We start from the raw sequence: 25,903 nt of genomic DNA, 5'->3' as shown, positions 1-25,903 counted from the left end.
CGAAGATTTTTATTAAATTTTAACGGGACCCTAAAAGTTTAACTAATGAACTAAAAAAACATAGTTGGATTACGAAGTAAAAAGTCATGAAAAATCTTTAAAATTGGACACGGAGGACGTTTAATTTTTTACAACTAAGACTTAAAAAAGTCTATGTGGGTTATTGAAGGATATGTGTAATACAATCTAAAAAACAACTCAAATTCAAAGGGTAACAAAACATATTAAAATAACCTGATTTAAAAACCCTTTTTGTTCTCTGTGGAGATTCGAGCCATTTAGTCGGCCGGTAATGGTTTGATAGAAATGATGACAATGAAACAAGATTTCGCACATTTTGAAGAACTTACAGAACTATTTTGAAAACGAACCGCACTAACCAATACAGATTTAGAACGGTTAAACATAGGAGGCTTAAGAAGTCGGGCGGGCATAAAAGATTTCGAACTTTTCAAATACTTCCACAATGTTTACTTAACAGTGGAATATGGAATTGCAGTTAATTTTCTTTATATATATATATATCGCTTTTTTTCGACTTTAATGTTTTCTTTTAATTATATTCTGAAACACAAAACGTCCACAACTGGACGTAGGTAGATCTTTGATAGTGATTTTTACATACTACGGTTTTGTACCGCTAGACCCACTGCAACTTTTTTGTCATCACCTGCACCTTGTGTACAGGGGTATATTTATCTATGAAAATAAATAAAATTTACCAAGTACTCTTCAATTTCGTGAATTTGTTTAGCAAAATCGTAACAGTTCAGTAAAATGAGTTTTTTATTGCGAAGAACTGAATTCATGTGACAATAATAAAATACTAAACACCATAATAGTTATCGTCACGCGAGTTACTTTGAAAGACTCCACAACTCCACGTGATTCGAATTTCCACTAGAATGAGGATAAATAAAGTGTTTTATGTGTCTGACAGTTTCTTTTATTTGAAAAAAATATTCATCCGAAAATAGAGAGAGAAAACCATCAAAGTTCTAGTTCATTTTATAACTTATCATTATTAAATACAAAACCATCATCAGCACTTTCAATGTCGATTTTCTAGTTCCAGGCTGGTACTGAGAATTTCTTAACAGAAAACAATAGGTACCTAGCATTTTTGGTCCAACTTGAGAGTCAATGTAGGTACTGTTTTGTAGGTACCTCGTGAAATGTAGGTAATGTTTTGTACATGAACTTACTAACCACTGTGTAGCAGTATACCCGGAATACTGATAGAAATTTAAACTGGAATACACATATTGAACACCTAAGGAGCAAATTAGCATCAATGACTGGCACCATCAAAAATCTAGCACGATGTATTCCCCGGGAGATACGCTCATCTGCAAAATGTTCAAAATAAAATACTAAAAACTCTTTTCCAATATCCTTTTCGAACTTCCACCAAAAAATCTATAGTGATATATATATATATATATATTTCACAAACTTTCACAAAAAAGAAAAATAAAACTCGTCGAGCTTGTTTCCTTACCTTACCTAGAACTAATTATGGTAAAAAATCCCTTACCTTTGATGGCGCCAAATTTTATAATAAAATACCTATACTTATAAAAAATGTAAACTCATTCAATATATTCAAAACCAAATTAGCTTCTTATATATTAAGTAATACCAATAAATTTAAAGACGAATACATTGAATGAGTAGATAATAGTAAAAATGAATTTAGTTTAGTCTAATGGCGAAGTGTATTAATTTATTATAGAAAATTAAGTTTCCTATGTAAGTGACTTAGGTCTTTTTATGGGAATAAATGTATTTAAACCTAAACCTAATGTTTATGCAATTTTTTACCTAACCTTAATAAATAATATTTCAGAGTCAAGTCAATGTTTTAATCTATGTTTACGACTGCCTTGGCCCCTACGATCCTCTAGTTTAGGGGTTAGGATTCCAATAAATTATTTTGTCCTGCTATGTTACACTAATAAATATTTCCATTTCTCTGCTTAATGGACAGCATATTGCTATATGGCACACAAAACATGGCAAATCTCGTTTAAACTCGTTCAGGAGTTTTGGTTTACTCGTGTGAAGTTACATTTTGTCCATCCATCATTTTGCCTGTCTCTCCATCTGTCATTACTACTACTCTGAATTAGGAAATATTCTTATTTCTAATTCACCAATATTATTTGCACAGATGAATTTAACGTTTCCGTAAAAAGTAAATTTTAATTATGTATATTTTGAGTTTAAATTTGCCCAGATAAAAGTTTTCATCTGAAAAAATTTTTCAATACGAGAAAAACGTTATGCCAATGATAAAAGTTAACGAGATTGGATCGCAGTTGATACTACTCGTAGTAACCGCTATAAAAGGATTCCTATTACATCGAATGAGCTGTCAGTTTGCTACAAGGTCTTGAAAATAAAATGAAATATAAAAAGGGGTAAAGTATTATCACGAAGTTTGTATCACATAACTCATCCAAAACTTTAAGTTTCCTAATAACGAGTCAGTATAGGATAGGGGCTGGTCATCTAAGATTTTCTAATCTTAGCACTAAAAGTTAGTTATACATTTTTAGTGTTAAGATTTACGAGCATTTTGAAATTTGGTAGACAGTATCTTCAGCCGAGTTTATAAAAGAAAAAAAGAAAAAGGCAAAATAATCCTTTTGTACGACAAACTTTTTCTTAACTACATTATTACGATTTACGATTTAGTAATTAGCATGAATTACAGGATTTTTATTTACAATATTTTGGATAATGCTGCAAATTGGCAAGAATTATGCGAATTACCATTCGCATAAATAAATTTTAAATTATTTGTTTTTATTAATATGAAACGTATTGAGTTGAGTAACTCTTGAGCTTCATATTGCATGTTAAATGCAATTCTTTAATTTATTAAAAACAATTTTCAATACTGTGATCTAAATTAATTTTGTACCAATTGACATAAATTTGAATATCAATGCCTTTATTGACAAAGACGACAATCCTTTACTTACTCGAAACAAAACTTGCCCTGTTTTCTCATTTATGTTTTTTTTTTCTACAAATCGTCTAAAAAATCGCTCAGTAGCTAAAAATTTAGATTTTGTATCAGATAAAAAAATATTATGAAAATATTATTGCTTAACTGTAAATTATGATTTTTTTCTTCTAAATTTAAAATGTTGACTTACCATAGTTATCCACTTTGAAACGCGCACCAAACTCTTCTTAATAGTAATATTTGTTTTGCTATTATTTAAACTAGAGACTATTTGGTGTTTTTTTTTCTAAACGGAATGTTTATTTTATATCTTGTTTACGTCAAGTCCAGTTCACGCTTCGACACACTTCAACACTTTCCCGCGACTAATTCTACAACACAACACTAATATACTACTAAAAAACAACTTTCATTAAATATTTAGCAAAAAATTAAAAGTTAAAATAATCCCGATTTGTATTCGATGGTCCGTTATTTAGAAACTGATTCGATGTAGGTTAGATATACAGAGACAATGTCAACCAGCGTTGGTCCACAAATATTTACTCGCAATTGTAGCTTGTCAATGCAATGTTGTAGAGGTTATTCGTTGTGTACGGCACGTCACTTTCGTTTTAGTAAACATGGCAGCGGTGGGCAACAGATGACAGGGCGCGGGCGGCCGAGCCTGCGCCTCACGACCGTGTTCATCTCATTTCGTTCCCGAGGTCCGTGTGAATGCGCTGCTATTACAAAGTGCGATAAAGTGGCTTTCGCAGCTCACCCGCCTAAACTAACGTAGATGGCGCCACCGCTCACAATCCTCTCGTGACAAAAGGCCTTCTTTCCCTAGACCTCTTCTCCGTCGATAAAACAGTCGTCACACATTACTGCTAGAGGGAGATGACAAAACTTCCCGTGAATCGATTGGCCGGTAGGAATGGGCGGGGATCGAGCACGTGGCTCTTCCATTTGTAATTTGTATTGTGATCGTATTGCAGGTGGATAGTAAGCTCAGTTTCGTAGCTTAGCGAATTTAAAGTTTAATTTATTATCACCATTCATCAGCAATAAGTATACGCACGAATATAAAGAAAAACTTTGAAATGTTGAATCATAGAATCTAAATCATATTTCTAAACAAGTTACTTTAGTATGAACAGGTGATATACTAAGTTTCTGATATGAAAAGTCTTAATGAACTTTATAAAGACACGCGGACTATTTTTCCCGTCCATATCTTTGCGTTATTTTCGGTAATAAAAAATTCGCTATTCCGTTGCTAACGTTTGAAGCAGACAGGTTGAAATTCTAAAATAAATTATAGTTTAGTATTATTGCAATTAGTTTTCATTTTCAAAGCCGACAAAAAAAAAATATTTTAAACAAAATAATAAAGAGGCAAACGGCGTATATTTGCCGGAGCTCATTTCTCTTTTCGACCACGTTTCATGAGATTGTTTATGTTGATGGAACGTAAAAACACTAGTGAAAAACATAGAGTTGACTTTTCAAAAGTGCGATTACTAGACCTACTTGAAATAATTATATTTCAAATTTGAAGTTGATATTAAAAAGATAAGTGAGTGCTACTTACCAGTTTGTGTACTGGAATCGAAGAACGTGCTGGTAGTCTCTACAGTCATAGTGCCGATGGTACCATCCAATATTTGTGTAGATGAGTCCCGGCGTCCCCGAGCACGCATACATGCATCGTCACTCTGAGAACTTTGTCGTCGAAAGTTACGGCAACGTATCATTTCCTCTGTCGTAGATTGTCGGCGAAAACCACGCGCTATTAATATTTCTTCCGTAGTTGATTGTCGCCTAAACATAGTTCGTTCAGGGGGCCTTGCACATGGGCTAGGGTCCCGACTGGAACAAGAACTTGACTCTGGACTTCGAGCTCTACCTACTCGAGCACAAGATGCCTGTCGTCTCAGACGACTTCGTCGGCGTGCTGCTGATGGACTCAATTCACCACCACCCGCTCTGTCCGGACTAAGCTGATTTCTTTCTCGCCGTGGCCTTGCTGCTGAGTCAGGGCTCAAGGAATCGCGTCGTGCTCTTCCCGCGTCATCTGGTTCCAATGTGGGTCCAGAGTCCCTGCGTCGCGTACCAGGCGGACCAATAGGGTCGTCAAATGCTGTGGCTTGTCTTTGTAATCTACCCAATCTACGTTCCGGACTAGCAGCTGCGCGAGAGTCTCTCCTGGCTCGGCCGCATTGTGTCGTAGAGTCTCTTCGACCACCTAGATTTGGCGGTGTTCTTCCACCTGGTGTTACTTGAGTACCTTGAGCTGTAGAAGTAGTTGGGGTGGCTTGAGTACCTTGCGAAGTATTAGCCGTGGGTACTGTAGGTGACGTTGGTGAAGGAGTTACGGCAGACGTGATAATTGTAGGCATGGTCATAGGTGGACATTCTCCGTCTGATCGACTCGGTTCATGAACAGTAACTACAGTCACAGATGGTAAATGAGTTGAAGGGCCGGGATCTGATGAAGCATCTACAAAAGATGGGGGTGCAGGTGTCGGTGGAGAACCTCTTCTCTTTTTATGAGTCGCGACAACTCGTGGTGGTGCTATTGCTACAGAATCTCGACGATGTCTGTGTCCTTCAACTGAATCTCTACGTTCTTTGTCATCACCGGAGCCACGTCTCTTAATACGCCTTTCCCTGCTAGGCATAACTGTAGTGGAATCTTTTCGGTCTAAGAAGCCAATAAATTCGGACTTAAAATCTTGTGGTGCAGCTTTTGAATCACGTCGTTTTGAAGCAGACGATTTTATTCCAGAGTCTGCTGAAGAATCTCGTCGACGGCGGGGCGGTGGTTCGTGTCTCGCCCAGGGCAGAGATCGGGCAAGATCTGCTAAGGTCTCACGTCTTGACAATGGAGCTCTTTGGCGTCTCGGCGCATTACTTCCGCCGCCTCCCCACTCACGAAGAATATCTGTGAGTTGAGCAAGAGATGACCGTCGTCGGCGAGGACCACCTATAAGATAATCAAGTTTCAGAACATTCTTGCTGTTTAGATTCAAAGAAAAAAATTTACCCAAAAGTTCCTTAAGATTTATTGTAAATTACTCTAAAATAAATCAGGTAGGTACAGTGTGTAGGGACACACTGTACCTACCTGATTAATTTTTAAACGATGATATTGTACGCCTTTTGAGGTCACTTACCCCTGGGCTGGTCGTTGACATCGGGTTCTGGTGGCGATAGGCAGCAAACTTGTGCTGCCGAGTCTCTGCGACTGCCGAGGCGTTGTCTGAGGGTTGATTCTTCTAGAGTGGACCGTGTGAGCTCGTCCCAACCATTTCCTCCAGCCCACACGAGTCCTACTTGATGGGACAGGATCGGCAAATTGCAAACAAAGCAGATTGCCGTCATCGTCCTGTCAAAAATACAATTCTGTGAATAAAATAGAAAATCTTGCACTGAAAAAAGATTAAATTAGAGGGATATTTTTGATCAAAAGAACTTCCGCTTATTAATATTTCTTCACTAATTTTTATTTGAGTTCACTCACGCTTTATTATTATGAAAATGCGTGACGGGATACATGTTAACGCTTTCACAATCTACTCCGTTCACGCAAAGCGTGAAGGTGCATATAACGCCCTTGTTCTCGCATCACTGAGCTGATAACTGAACAAGCGACGCGATATTAAGTAATAACCGCTCCCATGCATGACGACATTTGTATATTACTAATAAGCCATTGATGGATCATTCAAATATTTTTCCACTATGCACAGTCCATTACACCTATCAAATTGGACTCGCTTTTTCCACCTTTTCTAATCTCTCTTTGAAATATTTTACTCCACTGTTGGTATTGATGGATTATTTATAAAAAAGGAAATCATGCAGGGTTTTCCTATTTCACTGGTCTGGACAATGTATTATCTGCAAGCGTACTTCAGATAGGAGGTCAGTAGTTATTTAATCATGTTTATCTTGGCCACTCGCCGTCATAATTACACAAATTTATCGTCGAACAGAGGTATGATTGATAATAAAGCGGCATTATTGCTTCGTCAGGCGATTCGTGATGCGTTGATAAGCCTATCTATTGGCTATTCGCCTGAACGACTTTCTCCTTGACATGTCTGAGAACGATTTGGCACTACAGTAAGGCTGTATCAATATTTGGTGGGATGGAAACTTTCACTGTGCTCAATCGATTTGAAATTATCTGTTCAGTGAGTTTCGAGCGTATGTAAACGAAGATCATAATATGATAAAGCTAACTCCAAATGCGCTGTCTGTTTAAACTCAAACAATCATCTGTAGTGACATGGAAGCGAATAAAAGTTTTTAAAGTATTCACATCCCATCTGTCTGTTCTGTATCGTGTATGTTTTTTTTCACTTGACTTTAGCGACTTTACGACACCATGGTAAATCTGTGGTGGATTTCTTTATTAAAATATTAAACAGACTCAATGTGATACGTCTTTCTATATATATACTTACGTGACCTCTTAACAATAAGCGGCAAGTGTGCCAAGCAAAGTTCGATTATTCTACTTACTTGAACTACTTACAATGTGAAATGGATGTTGGCTACTTATAGATACTTATCGTAAGCTACTGTGCGAGTACGGTCGAAGTGTGAATACTCATGTTAGACAATATATTAGTATGTTATATTGTGTTTTATGTACATTATGAGCGAACATAGAAAGTTTAGAAGCGAGCTTAGATAAACATGCTGATTTTAAGCTATATTAATATTATGCAATGTATAAAACTCACTTAAGTCAATATAAATTTCTAGATTAGATATCTATGAAAATTTTATTTATTTAGTCGCTGCAAAAAGTGTCTGCTTGAGAGTCGAGGAGTTTCATCATATCATATCATTCGATTTGCCGAATTCTTGCCAACGAAAACCGTTAAGCAGTGAAAGTGAAGCATGCAGTTTTCTGAGAGCTATGGCAGATTATGTAAATCGTTTCGCCAGGTTACCAAAAAAATGAAATGGCACTAACATATTGTATCATCAGCACATACTCCGGTACGGTAGTAGGTTTTAATATCTCTGATACAGTGACAAAATTGTGAACGGATATTTTTTGAAGTATATAAATTTAATTATAATATATTAATTTATATATATTTAATAATTATACTAACTAATCGCTACAAGTTCTACTTCCTATATAGCTTTATAGTTCTTAGATAGATACTATCTATAAGATCTAACTAGTTCAAGCGTCAACTCTAGTGGACAGTTGACATTGTTACTTTTTATTACTTCATTGTTCAATATACAACACGATTCAATAAAGTTTAACCCATTTTATTATGCAAAATGTTATTTAATGAGAAATACGCATCAAATTGGCATGTTGTTGATTTTTTTATTCTATAACTGCTTAAAATTTTATTTCTTAAGAGCTTTGAGATCTTAAACAACAACAATTTATTATGTGAAATATTTTCCTTAATTCCTTAGTTATATTTATTGAAAAATTAATTAATTATTATATTAGCTCTATTGTTTTGATCTTTATTACAAATTAGATAACTAAAAGAAGAAAAAAAAATATAGATAAGCAGAGTAAAAAATTATTTGCCCGAAAATTTTGTTATCTTTACACTGATAAACTAGAAGCTAGGAAACATAGTATATAAAGACACGTGAAACTTAAATAAAGCAGGAAATACTTTGATGTGTAATATGACTAAACTAACTACATGTACTACGGGTCAGCTACGTAATGGGTAGGTAGGTAAAGTGATGCAAGCTGGGTTTGCTACGTCATTTGTAATTTGAGTCTCTACATACCGTAGCAGGTGGCTACGTAGGTTAACTAGTACTAAGTATTGCTTTGTAATCTGCGTCTATAACCTATAGATTGTAGTGGTATGAACATGATTTCTTTTAGAATATTCTATGCGTTTATTTTTTAAACTGTGATAGCCTATATTGAGCTACTATCTGAATCCCTTTAGTGGGGACCGAGTTGCATTCCTCTAGCTTTTCAGGTGAAGGAATCTACCTTGAGGAAACTTTCTTCCCAGTGAGTTCTTCATATAATCTATTTTGTTTTATTCCACTACAAGCTAGCTCTTGACTGCAATCTCACCTGGTGGAAAGTGATGATGCAGTCTAAGATGGAAGCGGGCTAAGCTGTTAGGGAGTATAGTAGTCATTCCCCGAATCGGTTTTAACTCGACATCGGACCGGAACACTAAAACGCTTAGTGGCACGTCGTGGTCGGTATCGTGGTAACTTGAACGTTGAAAGCCTCCCACCAGACCAGAGAAAATTCAGAAATTATAAATTTCCAAATTACCCCTGACGGGAATCGAACCCGGGACCTCCTAATTACCCCTGACCTTTAAATCACAGCGCTCACCGTTGCGCTAGAGAGGTCGTCAAGAGTGTTATCAAATTTAGCCTACTACGGCCTGAGCCAGTCTCATTTTGCTTCTCTCTTCAGTTCACTCTTTAGGCCGATTATGGGTTATTAATGATGACGATGATGATGATGATATTTAAACTATTGACTTCAATAACGAACTCATGGAAAGGAATGTTTAAAAAAGCGTGAATTTGTGTTGCAATGTGTTGCAATTTTTGCGTTTTTACACGTTTTAATGAATGTTAGATTTATACTTTTGTAACGGCATTAGGTTTGATTATTGCTGATGCAAAATTAAATTGCAGTTGTAAATGCTTGAATCTAAGCGGATGCGAAAAGTGAAGTTTAAATCTAACTAGCATACATAGTGAGATTTTGATACTGGTTAGTTAGCTAAGTCACAGTATTAGATGTCAAATGAACATTTTAAGCTTAATTTTCTATATTCCTCGATAACGATCTGAACAGTTTTTTTTTTAAAGCAACCTCAAACAAATTTTAAATCATTTTAAAGTCAAGTTTTGAGAATAATGAATTATATTCAGAGATTGACTTTAAAATGAAGTATTGCAAACACTTTGTATTTTTTTAAAGTTAGTGATTATTGTAAATCATGGAGTTCCGCAAAGTTACGCCTACTTTTATCGTATACTGTTCCATGTAACAAAAACTGGGTTAAGTTTTGCTGTTTAGGGTTTGCTAGCATGCTAGGAACGTTAGGGGACCTGTAGTGACGTAGTCGAGGTGAAGGGGATTGCATGTCGAAAGCCGGGGCATGGGGGCAGCGCTAACTCAGACGGGCATACAACATCACATCAAACACTGTATATCTGAAACAATAAGCATTATTAATATTGTTAGTGTAGTGTTGTGTTATTCTCTGCAACGATGTGCTCCCCGTCGCATACGCCGTTAAAAATAATTCATTTACTATGATCATGAAGCTTAAGGGCGTTTTCACACAAGCCAATGCACATAGTGTGTGTTCTGCTGGTTGTTTTGAATTGAGAACTTGTTTTGATCAGAGACAAAATGTTGTGAAAAAAATGTTTCATTCAATTCAATTCTTTTAATTGCATAAAACATTTTATGAATACATATTTACTCAAAATTTATGACATGCATCTTAATTTACACAAATTTATTTAATACTATTTAATAACTAGACAATCATCAGAAGATGTCGGCTGAATTTAATAAAAAAATCATTAATTTTCCTGTATGGAATAATAAATTTAGAATCATGGAAAGTCAATTAAAATAACATATAAATTAAATTAGTACCTAAATAAAACATGAATACTGTAATGCCCCATTGGCCATTAGCATATTTTCCACTTTCCATTCTATATAAAGCTGAGATAGACGTAACGACTATACTAGCATTTCTTAAATATAGTTCAACGGGTACATACCACGATAATATTTTTGGATTTGTCGATATTTCGACGATCCATGCAACTGGGACAAATCCACAAAAATGGGAAATATCGACAAATCCAAAAATATCATAGTACGTATCCCGTTGCCGTTGATCCCCGTTGATCTATATTTAAGAAATGTTGATTAACCACGAAAAACTTAGTTAAATCTTTAATGACTATACTAGCTCTGTATAAAGGTTACGTCAGTATTGAAAGTGAAGTTCTGCTTGTGGTTATAAGGTCGGCATTATGTTTAAGATGGTCAGATATAGTTGATCAGTGTTTGTGTTTAGTTGAACAAAAACAAGGCTGTGTGAAATAGTATGTGTTGTGTTGTATAATTGCCGTTATTGTGTCTAACACACATTTGTGTGTGCCATAGTATTATAGCGAATTCGGAAAGCTAGAAAAATAAAAAGACGGTTTCAGTAAGGCAGTTCTATAATGGTTTCAACGTAATAACAAGATATTATTTTTATATAACGTAATAACAAGATATTAGGTTTAATTAAAATTTGGTACATTAAATTCAAGAAATATGAATTTAATATACCAAATTTCTCATTTACGCCGAATATTTCAAATTGAATAATGGTGTTCACTAACTCTAGCAAGAAAATTTTGTTTTTATATTGAGTTTATGAACTTTACCATTTTACTTTAACTTATGGTGAACCAAATAGATCCGTTAGTTCTACATCATCTAGTTCAGTTATGTTTAGACTTTATATGTATTAATCTAAATATATAAAAGGGCTAAATACAGTGTAGTAATAATAATAATAATATTCGTCATCATCATCATTTGATTATGTCAACCAGTGGACATCCACAGCTGGAAATAGGTCTTCTGTAGGGGGTTCCGAACACCTTAAGTGACGCTTAAGTCCAGAATAATAAATAGAAGATTTTATTAACAATCTTGTTAGTAGTATTTCCTTTTATTTTTCCTTAGCACTAAAAATAAAAAATACAGATAAGAACCGACTTCGTAAAACAATTAAAAAGCAAGAAATAAATATTTTCTGCAGCATTTTTAAGTCGGTGCGAAGTCAAATGTAGTAGGGAAAGTATCTTGTAATTTTCTTAATTTTAGACGTTTTTGAAGGCAAGAGTTTTGAATAAGTTTAGGTGTGGTAATGCCTTTGAGAAAACTGTGTCTACTGGAAGTCATTTGTCAGTTTTTACGAATATGATGATAAAATGACGATAAGCGTCGTGTATTAGTTATGTTGATGTCTGAAAATTTCTACCCGACACCTATGTCCAGTTGTGGTCATTCTTCGATTAATACAAGAATAGGGAATAGCCATAAAAATAGCTATATAAGGGTGTATAATAAGTTTCTTTAATTGATTTCTGTTTTAGTGTCCGTAAAGTTGAGACCGTTGCGGGTTGCTTGTAGCGACACACAGTGGCAAGTTTACGCGACATAATTTCCTTGAGCTCACTTTGTAAATACAACAGACGCCTGTTCAGGTAGTATTGTGTAGCGCCAGAAGATGGCAGCAATTGTCAACTTAATTCAAAAGTTTTAGGCATAGAAATGTAGATGGCGTACTCATCTTATTTTCATCGCATAACAAAATTATTATGTGTACATTGTACACATTAGCGCTCGATTTCAGTACAAAGCAATAAATTATAATTGCGTTTTGGTTTTTGATGTGCTACGAGTAGCTTTGACCATCCGTTACATAAGCGTTAATATAATATAGCCTAGTAAACAGGATTTACCTTTAACACTTTTTTTATTGCACCGGTAGTCGATCTATACAAAAAAGTTTTCAAAAAAACCTACATTTAGAAGTTAACTCTTTAGTTTTGTCATAGTATTATACCAAAAGGAAGACGCTTAAAAGAATGATTTGCTTTTTACGTTTTAAAGCTGGCAACGCATCGGTGGATTCTCTGGTGCTGCAGATTTTTATGGGCGGCGGTATCATGATCGGTGATCTCATTGACACTTGCTCGTTTGCCCGCTATTAATATAAAAAAAAACCCTGTCTGTAAACTGTTTGAATAATTCCTAGCATATATTTCCTGAAGAGTTTTATTGTCCATTTAAAAATCTATTAAAAGACTACTATAAAAAGCTTTCCTAGAGCTATATGAAAACATCACGCCGCCAATTTATTCGAATATTGGTGAAGCCATGTCATTAAATGAATCCACACTAATACAATAAACTAGCTGTGCCCTGCGGCTATGTTCGCGCAAAATATGGGTACAGCGTACTGCTACATAGTCTACAAACTTTCTCAATAAATCAGATACCTAAATTATAGATTTTGTATCTGTTCGTATTAATCGTACTGGTACTGGACTGTGCTGAATTTCGGGATAAAAATAATCTTGTAGTTTACATTCGGTAGTTCCAGCGTGATGCGCAGCCAAGATACTGACAAACAGATAAAAATGAAAAAATATATTTTTGTCTACAGTTTCGATTATAGAGTAACCTCCAAAATATTTTTTTAAATATCTACAATGTACAGAATGCGATCTGTTGAGTTTTTAGTATAAGTTGCGAAAGTGTGTTTTTGGTTACTGTGTTTGAAGTGAAGCCTTCACGCCCTCAACTTTGTAGGTAAGTTACGAGGTGTGACACGAATGTTTTTACAGTAGAGTAAAATAGAGGGCAAACGACGTGTTGGAAAAAGGAAGAAGTCATGGTTGCGCAACATCCGTGAATGGACCAATATCGTAAGCGTGGAAACATTGTTTCGCTTGGAGCAAGACGACGAGAAGTTCGCTGATCTGATGGCCAACCTCCAGTAGTGGAGAGGCCCAAAAAGAGAGAGAGAAAGCGTCTTCGTCAGTGGTCGTTTCCATGAGGTCCTCTTTAGTCAAGGTCCAAGCCTCTCCGCCCTTAGGTGGATGTTCCCCCGATCTCGTTGAACCCTGGGGCCCAACTCTTGTCGTGCTCTCATTGACTCTTGGTGACACTGGTACTTGGTGGATATCAGCTACAGTATGTTCAAAACAATAAAGTTTTTTTCCAATCTTGTATGCAAGTTTGAGCGATTATTAAATATGCTAGTAGGCTGGTATCCATGTTGTGATTTGTTGATATGTGGCAATCGATTGCAACAGGTAGGTACCTCAAGACTTTCAAGCTATAAAACCGCCATTAAAACAAACTCTGGGTTATTTCTTTTTTTTTTTTTTTTTTAAGTATATAGACAAGTGCTTGACTGCAATCACACCTGATGGTAAATGATGATGCAGCCTAAGATGAAGCGCGCTTGCCTAGAAGATGCCTATTCACTCTTGATTGGAAGGTACCCAGATTATAGGTATCAGGGAAGACGGGTTATAAACTTGGGCGTGTTTTATCCCGTAAAAACAGATGAGTTCGGTTGAGTTTATATTTTCATATATGCAAATAAGAAAATATATATATACTACGACAATACACACATCGCCATCTAGCCCCAAAGTAAGCGTAGCTTGTGTTATGGGTACTAAGATGACTGTTATGAGTGAATATTTTTATGAACAATACATAAATACTTATAATATACATATTAGTGCGTCAAACACCCAGACACTGGAAAACATTTATGTTCGGCACACAAACATTTTCCAGTTGTAGGAGTCGAAACTACGGCCTTGGACTCTGAAAGCAGGGTTGCTGCCCACTGCGCCAATCAGCCGTTGAAAAGTAAAATACTTTTCATGAGTTTATTTACTTTGGATAGAAATACAAGAAGTGTATGTTATTGATATCATATCAAAAGAAATAATTCCGGTTAGATGGAACACTTAGAACAAAACTATTTTCAAAGAGTTCTTAACTGAGTAATTCCCTCTAGCAAGCGGCAGTGTATTAAAATACTATCATAGAATACGAAACCTCTTCACAAATACTGTAGAGGCTTTGTTGTGAGTTACAAAGCCAAGGTGAGTCGTGAATATAGTACCTTAATACACTGTATTTAAAGACCGTAATTGAATCAGCATTGCCGTATTCTAAGCTCTCGCAGAACCAATTGAGGTTCCTGCGCTTTTCAATTTTACCCTCAGGTATTTTGCCAATTAATTTCCTTAGTTACGTTCGTTTGAACAGCTCACAAAATGTAACTCCTACAGGCATAAAGCCTTTTAGAAGTTAACATTTCGCATAACTGTTCTAAAGTCGGCAAAATGACGTTCAAGTGGCTTAAATATATTGTTTTAGAGATTCAGTGATTGTTAACAGAATTTGGAGGAGCAAAACTCTTTCAAAGGCTTATAAAAACTAATTGGTTTATTTTGGGTCCTTTGTGTTTAAATTTTAGCTTTAAATATTTTATTGTTACTTTTCGCAACGCTTGCGTCACGTATTCAATAGTTTCCCCCCCAAGTCAAGCGTGCGTAAAGAAGTTTTACTTCTAAAACAAACAAAGTGAAAACGCGAAATACTTTTATCCTCTTTCATCGATGTCAGATAAAAGTGTCGAGAAAACAGATTAACAGCTCATTTGACCCAGAAAATATGAAACAATGTGACAATTATGAAAAAGGCTGACAAATGCTTGCCATTGTTAAAACTTCCTGGGAAAGGGAGCGTTGTCCAATTTAGATTGTTTTTTGATTGATGGGTACCGGGTGAAGTTTAAATGAATTTCGAGTCCTTCAGCGCGGTATTAAGGGCGTATGTAAGCCTTAACCCTTGGTAATTTAATTGTATTTCATCCGATTTACCAATATGATAATTTTTAGACGAGCCGATTGGCGCACTGGTCAGCAACCTTGCTTTCTCAGTCTAAGGCTTAGGGTTTGATTCCTATAACTGGAAAATGTATGTGTGATGAACATGAATGTTTTTCAGTGTCTAGGTGTTTATATGTATATTATAAGTGTTTATGTATATTATACATACAAATCTTTAATTTTAATAATGATAAATTTATGGAAGATCTTAATAATATTGACTGGGATATTGTTTTTGACACGCCTTCTGTAGATGATAAGCTTAATATATTTAATTCACTTTTGACCCAACTTTTTGATATACACGCTCCGCTCCGGCCAATCAAAATTAAGCACCTTCCTGCACCATGGCTCACTAATGACATCAAGCTGCTTATGTCCAAACGCAATAAAGCAAAAAGTAAATATAAGTTAAATCCGACAGATGCCAACCGGACAAAATATAAAAAGCTACGGAATCGGTGTAGCAGAATTTGTCGAGATGCTCAGCGTGAATATATTCACTCATCAGTGAATCAAAAAAAGGCCGACAAAGCTTGGAAATTTCTGGCTTCACTGGGAATCGGTCGTCAGCGTCAGCAAGATTCGCAAAGCATTGACTTGGAGAGCCTTAACAAACACTTTATAGCCAAATGTTCATTCAATGCGCTGATTAAACAAGGGACGCTTAATTATCTTTACTCATTGCCTACACACGAGAGACCTGAATTCCAGTTCAGTGATACAACCGTCGATGAAGTTAAGAAGCATATTTTTGCTATTAAATCTGATGCGACTGGGGTTGATGGGATAAGTAGGAGAATGATAATTGCAGCGCTTGACGGTGTTTTGCCAGTATTGTCTCACATACTGAACTCATCACTTACTTCAGCTGCATTTCCCACCGTGTGGTGTAAAGCATATGTAGTTCCTATTCCTAAAGTTCGTAACCCTGTAAATCCTTCAAACTTTCGGCCTATCTCCATTCTTCCGTTTCTGTCTAAAGTTCTCGAACGTATTGTCCATCATCAACTTAGCCTCTATCTTACCAGATATGATATTTTAAGCCCCCTCCAGTCCGGTTTTCGTCGTGGTCATAGCACAACAACAGCCTTGATCAAGGTCCGCGATGATATTCGTTTCGCTGTCGACAATAAACTCCTTACCGTATTAGTTCTCTTAGATTTCAGTAATGCGTTTAACAACGTAGACTTTGATCTACTTTTGGCTGTTCTAAAGACAGTCAGCATTTCACCTCACGTTGTCAACTGGTTCCGGTCTTACTTATGTAATCGTCAGCAATGTATTCGTTCGGACAGTAAACTATCTTCCTTTCTTCCACTTCTTTCCGGAGTACCTCAGGGTGGTGTTCTCTCTCCGCTTCTATTTTCAATTTTTATAAACTCAGTGTCATCTGTTTTATCTTCGTCCTATCATTTTTACGCTGATGATTTGCAGTTTTATGCATCGGCGGCTATTGATAATCTTGCCGTTGCCATTGATAATATTAATACTGATTTAAATAAAATTGCGGCTTGGTGTCGGTCATTTGGTCTCCAAGTAAATCCAAGTAAATCTCAAGTAATTATAATAGGCAGCTCTTATTTCCTTTCCTCTCTATCATATAACAGGTTACCACCTGTTCTATTTGAAGGTACTGTTATACCTTGGAACAGTGCAGTCAGAGACCTTGGGCTAATTTTGGACAATACAATGTCTTGAGTACCTCAAGTTTCTGAAATGAGTCGCAAAATTTTTGCCGCTGTTGGATACTTGAGACGGTGGAAGAAGTTTCTACCGTTAAAAACTAAAATTCTCTTAGCTAATTCTCTTCTATTACCTATTTTAGACTATGCTGATATTTGCTACTTGGATTTATCAGAGACCATGCTCGATAAACTGGAGAGGCTGCAGAACGTATGTATACGGTTTATCTTTGGTATACGTAAGTTTGATCATGTGTCCGAGTATCGTTCTCGGTTAAACTGGCTACCAATTCGATCACGTAGGAACTTGCACGCTCTTTGTCTTTTATATTCTATTTTATTTTATCCTCAGACGCCACCATATTTAAAAGAGCGATTCAACTTTCTTGGTAGCAATGTTCAGTGCTATTTGAGGGCTAAGGATGACAACAGGTTGCATGTTCCTGCCAGTCACTCGCATGCGTATGGAAATTCTTTTACAGTCAAGGTGGTTATACTCTGGAATGGATTGCCAAGAGACATAAGACAGTCTAAATCATTAAGCATCTTCAAAAGTCGTTTAAAAGAATATTATTTATCTACGGAGTCATAAACTAATATATTTGCTCTGTATGTATTTGTGTATATTTATATTTATTTATATATATATTTATATATGTATATATATATATATATATATATGTTTATATGTGTATGTATTTATTTCTGTATTATTTGTATTTGTATTAGCTGTTTATGTATTATTGTTATATATAGTAGATGTAGTTTATGTTATTTATTTTTAAAATTGCACTATCCCGTTTCCATACTCCTGTTCTTCTTTCATTAAGGGTTGTCTGGAGGAGATCGCTTAAAGCGATAAGACCGCCTTTGCGCATTGTTATTCGTCTTATATTTATGGTTTCAATTTACATTATAAATTGTGTGCAATAAAGAATTTATCTATCTATCTATCTAAAAATCTTCATCAGTTATCTTAGTAACTATAACACAAGCTTTGGGGCTATATGGCAATGTTTTGTCGTAGTATATTTATTATTATTAATAATGTTTCTCTTGAGTCACAGTCCAACAGATCTGCCTTTAGTAAAATTAATTAAATTAACTGTTTAAAAGGAAATAATGCAGGTTCAGCCATATACCTAATTATTTTGGTCTTAGAAAATAGTAATAGTAGCCCAACTAGTTTAAGAGTAGTATTCTTAGTGATACAGCAGAGGTTTAGAAATTGTGTATAATTTAATTATTTTTCTAGTATGGCATTAAATTATTTTAGGCAAAATCCTGTATCGGGCATTGGTCTATTGATACAAGTATATGATTGAAACCTATCCAAGTTTTAGAATTTGTTGACTTGGAAAAAAGGCAGGCAACGTATAGCCAAGAAAATGGAATTTCCGTACCTCCAACGAATCTAATTACGTACGGAATTTTTTATTCCCTCAAATACTTTACATTTGAATAATTACAATACACGTATTTTCCCTTTCACCTCATCCAAACAAAATTCAACAGTGGCATTTTACTGGGAAGATTTCCGTCTTTTTCCGTCCTTTTGATACTCACTTGATATAAATGCAACTCTTTTGAACACGATTAAATCATTAATAAGCAAATCCGTAAAAGAAACAAGTTGCGAAGCTGAACTGGTAATTGGCACACAGCTTAGAGATTCCAACGTTGCTGTGGTCTCAGGGTGTTGGAATTGCGTTTTCGCACTGGTTAAGCTTTCTTAGATCGTCAGCGAGGTGGAAGGACGACATCATACACGTAAATCTGCTTCATGAAACCGTATTTGGAAACTGCTACAAACGACCTGTATCCAACAATATACGTTCATCGGTTAGTATGATGTTAACGATTTCAGGTAAGTAATACTTAAACCACATGACAGGAATAATATTTATTATTTAAGTGCAACAATAAATATATTAACCGCTAAAATGTAAGCGCATTGGGATGTTGTAGCTGCTATCAAATATAACAATGATTTTATGATAGAGAAGAGAAGAAGTGATTTGAGTGCAACTGAAGTTTACAAGTCTTGTAGTTAATTTAAATATTTTTGTTTTTATTTTTTATTTTTTAAACACACTGATAAAAAAAAACTTTTGAAACGTCAAGTATGTCTGTTTGTAGTGAATCTACCACCGCTTCGGAAGGCCGATTCTACCGAGAAAAAGCTTGCAGGAAAATCAGCAGTTGCTCTTTTCCATCATCGTTTTACAATTTAACAATCTTTGTTCTATCTTGTGTGAGATGAAAGCGGAGCGGCTTGCTTCCAGGCAACCTTGTCATTAAGAAATTCATCAAAAGTATAGTAACCTCGATGTATTAAAAGTGTTTTTATACATTCTTTAAACTTATGTAATGGTAAATCTAATATTACTTACTCCACGGTAGCATGTTATAAAAGCATATACTCAGCCCCAAAAAGGTTTTCTGTACTTTCCTAAGACGATATGCTGAATATTAAAAATGGTTATAAAAGGTAGTACTGAAAATGATTACAGAATTAAGATCGGCCATTCTTCGACGATCATGACGATATTTAAATTCCGGCTAGTTAAATATACAGATAAATTATTGAATCATCTATAAAGGTTGTCCGGGATCAGAAAGGTCTCGTAATATTATACCTACTTAGCACATTTACTTCGAAAGGTAAAAAGGAACATTGTATCTATTGTTGTTAAATGTGTATTCATGAAAAGGAGAATTTATATTTGAGTTAATGGCGATATACTAGATATACCTGTAGATTCTCTTTATTATGCTGAGTATTCTAAAAAGAGGTTCAACATATTATATTATAACATCTGTGATAATTTTTACAGCAAAAGAAATATATTATGTTATTTTTGACCATATTTGTGATTAAATGTTTATGTATTAGTATTTAAGGTCGAGATTTAGTTTACAACGATCTGAAAGCGAATCCGGTCCATAAATTATCTCTATGCAAAAAATTACATCAATCCGTTGCTCTGTTTTCGCGTAAAAGAAGAAGAATCGAACTAACAAACTTTTACGTTACGTAACAACGTTCTATTATTAATAGAATGCCTAAAATTACGTATTTATAACACTAAAAATCATTGGTATATACTGAGTTCGAACGCCCATACAGAAATTGGTCATGTCCTTTACTTTATTATTAATTCAAAAAGACACTTCTAGTAAAAAACATCAGTTAGAACATAGTATGTATTACATACAAAAGTACAACATAGTAAAATAATTTCGTTTAGACTGATAAATATTTACAATATGTACCATTTTGAATCTTATAAAAATTGTCGATCGCTTTCATCAAAATGTTGGTGAACAGTAACTTGCATACCTTGACATAATATCTATATGCGAACGAAATCCATAAATATTATATATATTTAAAGCTTCAATCAGAATATTGCATGTTCGAAACATGTTTTAAACAAAACAAAGTTATAAAAATTTATAAGAGTAGCATCATACGAACAAATTGAGATAAGGTACGCTTATAAATTCTAACAAGCAAATTTCAATATCCAATTACGAAATATCTAGTTGCCTTTGTAAGCCGCTGCAATTATGCAACTTCAGCTCTTGTTATCCATATTGGCTTATGTCACTAATTTGCTCATTGGATAAAACATATTGCGTTTCCTTCATGCAAATTGCATTCGGCGACTTTTGAAAAATATTACTTTACATATTAGCTATCTTGTTTTAACTATGCTTTGTTTCAGTTTTATTTGCGAAACAAAAACATAAATAATACTTTGCCTTAAACTTTTCTTATTTAGCATCAACATCGACATCGACACTCGATTTGTAGTATTCCAATTATCGATTTATTATTATTCTATTTGATTCCAACGATACAAACACGAATATAAGAGTCTAATGGACAATTTTGAAACATGGAACTGTCTAAATGCCATTATTCTTATTCTTCCTTTACTTTTTGGCTTATTCCGTATAGATTTGACGGCCGACTGGCGCAGTGGGCAGCGACCCTTCTTTCTGAGTCCAAGGCCGTGGGTTCGATTCCCAGAACTGGAAAATGTTTGTGTGATGAGCAATAAGTGTTTTTCAGTGTCTGGGTATTTATATATATTTTCTAAGTATTTATGTATATATAATTTATAAAAAAAAATATTCATCAGTCATCTTAGTACCCATAACACAAGCTACGCTTACTTTGGGGCTAGGTGGCGATGTGTGTAGTGTCGTAGTATATTTATATATATATTTATTTATTTATTATTTATTTAGATTAGTGGTAACTGAAAAGTCGGCATTTCCACTTCTCTTTCGTAGATTATTTATTTTGTCATAAAATCAATATACGAAGTATTTTTGAATTTTAACGGTCTCAATTTAACAACGTACCTACCTATGTCTCCTTTGTGTTATCCTTCACTGTCAAACGCTTTGTACAATTTTGGCGCAAGGAATAGTTAATTAAGTTATGTCAGCGCCGTCATGCACGACGTTTTAAATTATGCATATATGAATAATTTACATTTTGAGGTGATTGCTATCATTTTAGATTGTTAAACTTTAAAATGATGTTGGAAAACAGTCTGCTGAGTTTCTTGCCGGCTCTTCTCAGTGGAATCTGCCTTCCGAACCGGTGGTAGAGTCACTACAAACAGACTTGACGTTTCATAAGTCGTTACTTATTAATTAGGCCTACTTGTAATAAATGAAATTTGAATTTGAATTAATTACTAAATAACATGTATAGACAATATTTGCAACGTTACTAATATAAACATTTTGTTGATATTTTCCCTAAAACTTTATCTCCTATGAGAAAGGTGACCTGTTTTTAGTAGTGAGACATTCCAAGTCAAAGACAGACACTTTTGGTGAGTTAATTACATAAAAAAGTGTACGTGGTAGTGAGATGATGACGATATCTTCATTAATACGCTAATGATCCTTCCTGGCCCACACAGAGAGATCAAAGAGATAGAAAGCCTAAATTAGCTTAATTTATATTCAACGAAATAAGTAAATGTCTCGTTACGATTTTTTCAAGTTCTTTTTAGTTATAGACGATACGTATGTATCTATACTAATATTATAAAGAGCAAAGTTTTTTTTTGTTTGTTTTTGGCTCCGAAAGTAAATGACCGAGTTAGCGTTTTTTATGCAAAAATAAAGCTACCACGAAGTATCATTTATTTAAATAAATATGATATAATTTATTGAAAATAAAGTGGAGATCCTTAAGAAAATTGCAATAATGTAACCAAAAGTAGAATTTTTTTTCCCATAAAATTAATTACTTGGCGTGCGCTGAGAAAACATATGAGATGATACATACAAATTTTGTATTGTACATGATTAAAATACTCATTATTACCTTCAAAGAAATCTGCGATCTTTCTATTAAGTCGCTTATTAATACCGGCTTCTGCGTTACAAAATTTAATTCGCAGGTAGAAACAAATAGCTTCACCTAAACGAAACAGTTATGTTTGGAAATACACATATTTGAAAAAGATAGTTTTGAAAACTAACTTTTTAGAAAAATACACAACCTAAAAATATGCTTTCAAAAACAAAAACAAACGCGGAAGAAAACTATCGCGGGCAACAGCTATTTTTTATATATTAATAAAGTTATGTGCTAATTTTAAGCCTCTGTATATACTTTGACCTTTGTATAAGGTTGATGGATTAACGAACGATGTTGCCAGAATTTAAAACATATATTAATTTGAAGAGCAAAATTAATAGGGAAACTTTTGGGTACGATATAAAATTAAGCGAACATTAACGGTATTTATAATATTCCAAGCAAATATTGATAGAATATTGCTTGTAAATTTATGGTTATTACATTCTGTTGCAGTACTGAATTCAATTTGTCAATCCCTTTGAACTATACGGTACGTGTACTCAACTTTGACATTCAATATATATATGTTTTGAAAGTAATTACACAAGTTGTGATGCACGGCAACGTAATATTACTGCTTGAATAAATATGATTGAACCAAAGGACTAGACCAACGAGGAAGCAAGAAAATACGATCGCATGTGTGGGAATTCGGTACAAACTGGTTTTGTAAATGATTGTATGTAGCGGCAGTTGCTTAAAAATTTTTGATTCGTTTCATTTCCTGTTTTATTTCTTGCTATTTCAATATATTTGCTTCAGAACCTGATCTCATGCTAAGATCGGAATAAAATGCCATCTCCGACTTCTTCTACTTCCATCGCGTGTTCTTACTTTTTTTTTTATTCCACTACAAGTTAAACCTTTATTGCAATCTCACCTGGTGGTAAGTGATGATGCAGTCAAAGATGGCAGCGGGCTAACCTGTTAGAGAGTATGGTAGTCATTCCTCTAGTAGGTTTCTACGCGACATCGCACCGGAATACTAAATCGCTTCGCGGCACGTCTTTGTCGGTAGGGTGGTAACTAGCCACGGCCAAAGCCTCCCACCAGACAAAACTCTTCTACTGACTCTTTATGCTTAGATCCTTAGGATGTAAACCCTAAGAATCAAATCTGACAAACAGCTCTAGAGATAAGCACGTTCATGCAAACAAATAAAAAAAGAGTGTGTGTACTTATGTACACGCCTTGGAAGTTATACTCCTTTGGCGTATGGAAAAAAAAAACTAAAATGCAGTAGTGATTAACGATAAATATTAAAATTAATCAAAAAGATTTTATTTAAATAAAAAAGGTTTTATTAACGTAATAATATTTATTTATTCACTCTGTTTGTACTGTTACTACTCATCATTTTTCTTCATCGCGCCAAAAGAAGTATAACTTCAAAAACCCAGCTTTATTGATAAGTATAGATACACGAGCAAACGAGCAGGTCACTTTTACATCCATGAACAGCATCAGAGGTTAAGCCGGCTTTTCATAGTAACATTTATTTATACGCCTTTTGGAGGTAACTGGAGACACCACAGAAGCCTCTTGGTTCCAGAAGTTGCACAATATTTTTTTATAGTTATGATTGATGGCCCACCTTAGTGGAAAACTTGCGGTTATAAACAGAGCCACACTTTACAGGGCATGCAAGTCCTACAACATACTGCCCTGTTCCCATCAATTTAAGACCTTCGCTACTCATGTGCCTGTTATTACACCGGTAACAACGCCCTACAGTCTCGATCACAGCATTACAACAATGCAGAACAAGGCAGAAAAAAGCATGGCGATAGTACTTCCCCGGACGAGCTCTGTTACAGAAAGCTCTACCACTACTTCAATTATTATACTTACGGATGTCTGCGTAGAATTTCTGATTTCCCGTAAGACTAAGTTTTTTTTGTAGAACTATTAAAAAGAACAATCCCAGCATGCATTATTGCCTAACGGTAATTGTTTATGCAGCTCACGCCACGATTGGTCCCAGAGGGCAGAATTTTTTCCGACTTACTTCCGACACTTTTTATTATATTTTGGCTGATATCAAAATATATTTATAAATTATATCTTATGTGTTGTTCCGATTTATAATCTTTATGACTGTATAGTTGTCTCCCATCTAGTATTTTTTGCGTGAAAGAATAAGAAAGATCCATCCATCCTCAAAACATTTCACGTTTATAATATTAGTAGAAAGTAGGATCATTATCATTATTATCGTCAATCCAACCAGCCATACAGGGCACGGTTCTCCTTCCACCATGATAAGGGGGTTAAGGCTGATTGGTGGATACCACACACGTTTTAGAATATTAAGGACAACTCACGCATGCAGGTTTCCTCACGTTTCCTCATAAGGAAAATATTCCTTCACCGAGCTATCGATTTTTAATTGCTTTAAACGCACATTACTTAGAAAAGTTAGAGGCGCTTACTGGGGTTTGAACTTGGCCCCCTAAAAGTAAAGTCAAATTCCTACCCACTAGGCTATCATCGCAGGATAGTACTAGGATAACAGACAGTCGAGGAGTAAGGCGTTAATTAAGGGATTTTTTTTCTGTGACGCGTTGTACAATCATAAAGGAGGAAAGGTACTTCAAAAAACTTTTCGAAACACGCTCTTATAGGATAAAATACGCATCATCTCAACATAGCTCCAAAGTTTCGTAACTTACTGAAAATTTACATGAGTTTTTTATTAGTCCGTCTAAATTCACAAAGTCGTTAAGAAGCGTTGTGAAAAGTCAATAAATATATTCATAAGAAGTACTATGCCGTAAGTGACGTGTAAAGCCATGCGGTTATAAGAAAAACTGACCAAGTGAGATTCTTACCTACGTAACAAAAATTATAAATGTACAATCTAATATATGTTCAGCTCAATATGTGCACCGATCTTGATGCACGTATTGCAAGGATACAAAGTATGTCTGTATATTAAAGTATTTAACTGTCACGTTTTTAACTTTTATGATATAACTATCTTTTACCCGCGGCTTCGATCACACAGCTCGTAAACAATTTTTTAATTTTTCCTCGGTAATCAGTTAAGGAATATGTAGGCTATGCATGCCAAATTTCATCCAAATGCGTTTAGTAGTTTTTGCATGATTGAGTGACAAACATCCACACTTTCACATTTATAATATTACTAGATATGCCCGGCGGCTTCGCCCGCGTAAATTTCGGGACGCAGCTTACTGCTACATAGGTGTAGACTATATAGCAGTACGCAGTCATACATGAGATTTTTGACAAACATTTTTCTATCTTTCGTAAAAAATATATATTTTAAAAAGTATCCTATGTTACTTCTGATACCTCTAAGAATACGTGAACAAATTTTTATGATGAATGGTTAAGGAGTTT

At 34.9% G+C, this 25,903-nt stretch overlaps 1 protein-coding gene across 1 annotated transcript in view; it reads right to left on the bottom strand.

Moving 5' to 3' along the window:
• The window catches only part of LOC120631748, a 103,528-nt gene extending 93,436 nt beyond the window's left edge, over positions 1 to 10,092 (bottom strand). Inside the window, exons 1-3 of the mRNA XM_039901428.1 lie at positions 10,058 to 10,092; positions 6,139 to 6,350; positions 4,554 to 5,948 (exon numbers count right to left, since the gene is read on the bottom strand). Coding sequence (XP_039757362.1) covers positions 4,554 to 5,948; positions 6,139 to 6,350; positions 10,058 to 10,092 — 1,642 coding nt within the window. The remainder of the gene's footprint in view (positions 1 to 4,553; positions 5,949 to 6,138; positions 6,351 to 10,057) is intronic.
• Positions 10,093 to 25,903: the final 15,811 nt, after the last annotated feature.

Source organism: Pararge aegeria, chromosome 18 (assembly GCF_905163445.1).
Source record: "Pararge aegeria chromosome 18, ilParAegt1.1, whole genome shotgun sequence".
Classification (NCBI taxonomy): Eukaryota; Metazoa; Arthropoda; class Insecta; order Lepidoptera; family Nymphalidae; genus Pararge; species Pararge aegeria.
The sequence above is the reverse complement of the archived record's forward strand: the minus strand, read 5'-3'. Positions and strand labels throughout refer to the sequence as shown.